The following is a 5484-nucleotide window of genomic DNA, read 5'->3' as shown; positions in this document are numbered from 1 at the left end:
TCAGACATAATGCTATCGCATACTTAATAGTATAGTATAGTATAAACATAATTTTTATATGCACTGCACTGGGAAACCAGAAAATTTGTGTGACTTGCTTCATGGGGTGGTCTGAAACTGACCTCACAATATCTCTGAGGTATGCCTGTACTTACTTGTTACAATTCCAGCCAAAGCAAAAACAAACTGATTTTCATCCGAGTCGAGTTCCTTAACATCACCATCCAGTGACTTCACAAAACTCTCCATTGTTTGACCAGTGATGCTGAAAAACTTCAAAGCTTTATCCTGAAAGTTTGGAAATGAAAGGGTCATACCTTTTCACAGATACCAGCAGGAAAAAACACTTTAAAAGTGCAGGATATAGAGGAAAGATTCTGATTTTAATTACAGAAGCAATATTTTAAAATCTATTCCTTCATTAAAAGTTCCCTTTAAGGTTGAGCATGATAGCTCATGCCTGTAATCCCAGCACCCGGGCTCAAGCAACCCTCCCGCCTCAGCCTCCCAAGTAGCTGGGATTACAGGTACGAGCCACTGCACCCAGCTTAGCACAACTTTTCTTCAAAAAAAAAATCTTAACTGAAACCTCAACATATGAAAGAGATAAAGGCTGACTCCTCTAGCAGTTTAAATCTTCATTACTTGGCAAAAAATATTTCTAAGTTTGAAGAACCTTTGTATTATAATACTTTCTTCAGAGCACCAGGATTCTGAAGAATAATTTAAAAACCAATACACATTTTTTTTTTTTTTGAGATAGAGTCTCACTGTGTTGCCCAGGCTAGAGTGCCGTGGCGTCAGCCTAGCTCACAGCAACCTCAAACTCCTGGGCTCAAGTGATCCTTCTGCCTCAGCCTCCCGAGTAGCTGGGACTACAGGCATGCGCCACCATGTCCGGCTAATTTTTTTTGTATATTTTTAGCTGTCCAATTAATTTCTTTCTATTTTTAGTAGAGACGGGGTCTCGCTCTTGCTCAGGCTGGTCTCGAACTCCTCATATTGAGCTATCCACCTGCCTCGGCCTCCCAGAGTGCTAGGATTACAGGAGTGAGAAAGGCCTATTTCAAATCCATCCCCTTCTGTGAAGTTCCGTGGTACACACATGCATGCGCGTGCGCACACACACTAACAACTGACCCTTGAACAACACGGGTTTGAACTGCTCGACTGTGCAGGTCCACTTACATGTGAATTTTTTCCAACAAAAGTTACACAGCACGTGCCTGCCTCCCCTTCCACTTCCTCCACCTCTGCTACCCAGAGACGGCACCACCAACCCCTCCTCTTTGTCTTCCTCCTCAGCCTACCGAATGTGAAGATGACAAGGATGAAGACCTTTATGATGGTCCACTTCCGTTTAATGAATACTAAATATATTTTCTCTTCCTTATGATTTTTCTTAATAACATTTTGTCTCTAGCTTACTTTATTGTAAAAATACAGTATCTGATACACATAACATATAAAATATGTGTCAGTCGACTGTTTTACGTTATCAGTAATGGTGCTGATCGACAGTTGGATATTGGTAGTTAACTTTTTGGTGAGTCAAAAGTTATACACAGATGTTCAACTGTGCATGGGATTGGTGCCCCTAATCCTGCGCTGTTCAAAAGTCAACTACAAACACGCCTCTACACATATGTATATATGTTAAATAACATAACATTCAATACGTTATTTATTACATTAGCCATGAGATAATATATATATAAGCACTTTAAACCTTCTTAAACTCATGTACATGTAAAGTAATAAAACTGAAGTGGTAATATACACATATACCACACACGTTTCTAGAGAGAAGGGAATCTCATTTCATTCATTTTACATGCCCCCAGAGTACCAGCTTACAATGGACCACACGTAGCAGGTATTCGATAACTATCTGATGAATGAACAGAAGCAAATGGACAGGCAGGCATGGTGGCTCATGCCTGTAATCCCAGCACTTTGGGAGGCCAAGGCAGGGGGATCGCTTGAGGCCAGGAGTTCGAGACCAGCCTGGGCAACATGGTGAGACCCTATCTCTATAAAAAAAAAATTAAAAATTAGCCAGGCATGGTGGCACACATCTGTAATCCCAGCTACTCAAGAGACTGAGGCAGGAGGATTGCTTGAGCCCAGGAGTTTGAGGCTGCAGTGAGCTATGATCAGGCCACTGTACTCCAGCCTGGGCGACAGAGCAAGACCCCATCTCTTAAAAAAAAAAAAAAGATATGAATTCAGTCTCTAAATGCCTTTACAGACAGGCCGCATCTTCTGAGTTACAGAAGCACTCATCAACAATATCGAGACTGCCCGCCAGTCATGCTTACTCCTCCCAAAATGGCTTTGACAACTTCCTCGCTGCTGGAGGCACCCCACAAGAGGGTACATGCTGCTGCTCCCATTTCTGTACAATACTCTGCCTGCTGCAGGAGTTGCTGTTTTGCTTCATTTAGCTGCTGTCGAAGAGCCAGTTTCTCCTGAAATCGAAACAAAATAAAATCATAAAAATGAATAGCATTCAATCTTCAAATATCTCTATTACATTCCTCTTTCACAAAGACATTTATTAAAGAAATGTATAGGCTGGGCACGGTGGCTCATGCCTGTAATCCTAGCTCTCTGGGAGGCCAAGGCGGGTGGCCTGTTTGAGCTCAGGAGCTCGAAATCAGCCTGAGCAAGAGCAAGACCCCGTCTCTACTAAAAATAGAAAGAAATTAATTGGACAACTAAAAATATATAGAAAAAACTAGCCAGGCATGGTGGCGCATGCCTGTAGTCCCAGCTACTCGGGAGGCTGAGGCAGGAGGATCGCTTGAGCCCAGGAGTTTCAGGTTGCTGTGAGCTAGGATGACGCCACGGCACTCTAGCCCGGGCAACACAGTGAGACTCTGTCTCAAAAAAAAAAAAAGAAATGTATACAGAATTGTAGAAAACAGTTACAAATGAAAGCTAGTCCTGAGAGAGCTATAATCCATATTTAAAAAATAAAATTCAGAGGAAACATTTCACTCTTAGAAAAGAACATACTATTGCATTATGGTTTATAAATAGCCCCAAAGATCTGAATTCATCTGCTTGAAGTCAAGTGAAAACATGAGACATCTGAAGTCCCAAGTGGCTACACCCAGCACCAGTACCAACTGGGACTCCTAAACGAAGTAACAACCCAACCTGGCATCTACACACAGAGCAACATTTCTAATAAGGAGCTGCTGCCTCCAAATGGCGCACTCCATTGTAAGCAACACCATCTGCCAGAGGCAGACACCAAATAAAAGGCACTTGGATGCCCAGTAGTATTTGAGGGAAAGAAGGACTGCAGAAAGACTCAGTCTCTGTAAATACATCCTTAAATCCTCAGGAGAATATTGCCATAGGTGCTAGTAAATATGAAATACATATCTGTGAGCTAAACAAGGAAGGAAAACCAGAACTGAGACCAGGTAGGAGAGATGGGAGCAGGCGTGGAGGGAATGTGAAGACAGGCCTCCTAGATGTGCAGCACATCGAGCCAGCGCCAGCGTAACAACAACAGGGGCCAGCAACAGGCTCTCACTCTCCCACCAGCAGCGTCTGAGAACACCTGAAGCCGGGCAGGTCTCTGCGAGGGCGCTCTTCACAAGAGAGGCAGGGAACTGCCCTCCTCTTGGCCGCTCTGACCACACAAGCACATCTTGAAGACTGACGACCTTCAGGTGGGCCTGGGGTGACGCTTCCTGCCCTCCCCAGCCACCAGCACAAGCATCACTCCTGTGACCTGACATTCCTTCAAAGGTTATCGCATTTCCTGATTTAATAAGCAAAAAACCAAAAAACATAAAAACCTAGTTTAATTCATTTATACCAAATATAATTAGTTAAGCAAACCACAAAGTTAAAGTATGTAAAATGTTTTAGACTTCTCTTTTAGAGAGGTGAGTACAGGACAATTAAAGTAGAGGGGGCTTTTCACTTGGGGGGAAAGGGAATTTTGGGGCCAGGAATCAAACATTGTCAACCTACAAATTGATGCAGGATGGCCCACTCCTATCTACCTGGAGACAATGTGTTTGGCATACAGAGCTTTATACACACCCATACATACATACACACACTTATTTAAGGTGAAAAATGGTCATTGAGCCTAGGACACATGCTAATACTGATTCATGTGATGTATAACCTCTGAGTTTTTAACATCTCACTTCATCATAACAACAATGTGGATTCCAAATTTGTCCTTCAGATGTACGTAGCTGAACTGACTCAAGTCATGGTGACACATAGAAAAATTGTATCACAGCATTTGCTTTTCAAATTCTAGCCAGGTTTTCTCACAATTGAAGCAGTCTGCATTCCAATTAATCTAGGTATGGTGGTTCTTCTACAAGACCACAAAAGAACTGTTGAGAATGACCAGGCTAGACTTTTCCTCACTATAGTCACCCTTCATAGTTGCAGGAGAATATGTCCCAATACAGAGCTGCACACACAAAACAATAATATCAAAAGAAACTCAAAGAAAACTATTCCATTCCCAATAACATCAAAAGTAAGAAAATAGGAATAACTTAAGAAAAGGACTGTAAGACTTGCACAGTAAAAATGATAAAGTATTAGAGAAAGTGAAGAAGATCTATATAAACGGAGAGGTATGCCATGTTCACAGATGGGAGGGCTCAATATTAGTAAGATGGCAATTCTCCCCACATTGATCCACAGATTCAACGCAATCCCTATCAAAATCTCAGCAGGCTTTTTTGTACTAAGTGATAATCTGATTCTAAAATCCATATGGAAATGCAAAAGACTCAGACTATACAAAAAATTGTTTGGAAAAGAAAAACAATATTAGAGGACTAACACTGCCTGATTAAAAAAATACTTATTATAAAGCTACAGAAATCAAAACAGCATAGTATTGGCATAAGGATGAGCATATAGATCAATGAAACACCGATATTTATGTCAATCAATTTTTAACAAAGGTGCCAAGGCAATTCAATGGAAAAAAGACAGTCTTTTCAACAACTGATGCTAAAACAACTATTCCTATGCAAAAAAAAATTAATTCGAACTGAACCACAGACCTAAATATAAACTTCTCAAAGAAAATATTTGTGACTATGGTCTAGGCAAATATTTCTCAGATACCACAACAAAATCATGATCTATCAAAAAAATAATAAATTGAACTCCATCAAAATCTAAAACTTTTACTCTTCAAAAAAACACCATTAAGGCCAGGCGCGGTGGCTCACGCCTGTAATCCTAGCACTCTGGGAGGCCAAGGCCGGCAGATCGTTCAAGCTCAGGAGTTTGAGACCAGCCTGAGCAAGAGCGAGACCTCGTCTCTACTAAAAATGGAAAGAAATTAGCTGGACAACTAAAAATAGATAGAAAAAATTAGCTGGGCATGGTGGCGCATGGCTGTAGTCCCAGCTACGCAGGAGGCTGAGGCAGGAGGATCGCTTGAGCCCAGGAGTTTGAGGTTGCTGTGAGCTAGGCTGA

The 5484-nt window shown here is 41.6% G+C and overlaps 1 protein-coding gene across 2 annotated transcripts in view; it reads right to left on the bottom strand.

The window, feature by feature from the left end:
* Positions 1–5484, bottom strand: part of HSF2BP (heat shock transcription factor 2 binding protein) — a 163425-nt gene that overhangs the window by 111079 nt on the left and 46862 nt on the right. For both annotated transcript variants that reach the window (XM_012664127.1, XM_012664128.1), the window contains 2 exons: positions 2322–2471; positions 156–288 (listed from right to left, as the gene is read on the bottom strand). In XM_012664127.1, the coding sequence (XP_012519581.1) occupies positions 156–288; positions 2322–2471 (283 nt within the window). The remainder of the gene's footprint in view (positions 1–155; positions 289–2321; positions 2472–5484) is intronic.

This window comes from Propithecus coquereli, unplaced genomic scaffold (genome assembly GCF_000956105.1).
Source record: "Propithecus coquereli isolate 6110/MARCELLA unplaced genomic scaffold, Pcoq_1.0 Scaffold860, whole genome shotgun sequence".
Taxonomy (NCBI): Eukaryota; Metazoa; Chordata; class Mammalia; order Primates; family Indriidae; genus Propithecus; species Propithecus coquereli.
The sequence above is the reverse complement of the archived record's forward strand: the minus strand, read 5'-3'. Positions and strand labels throughout refer to the sequence as shown.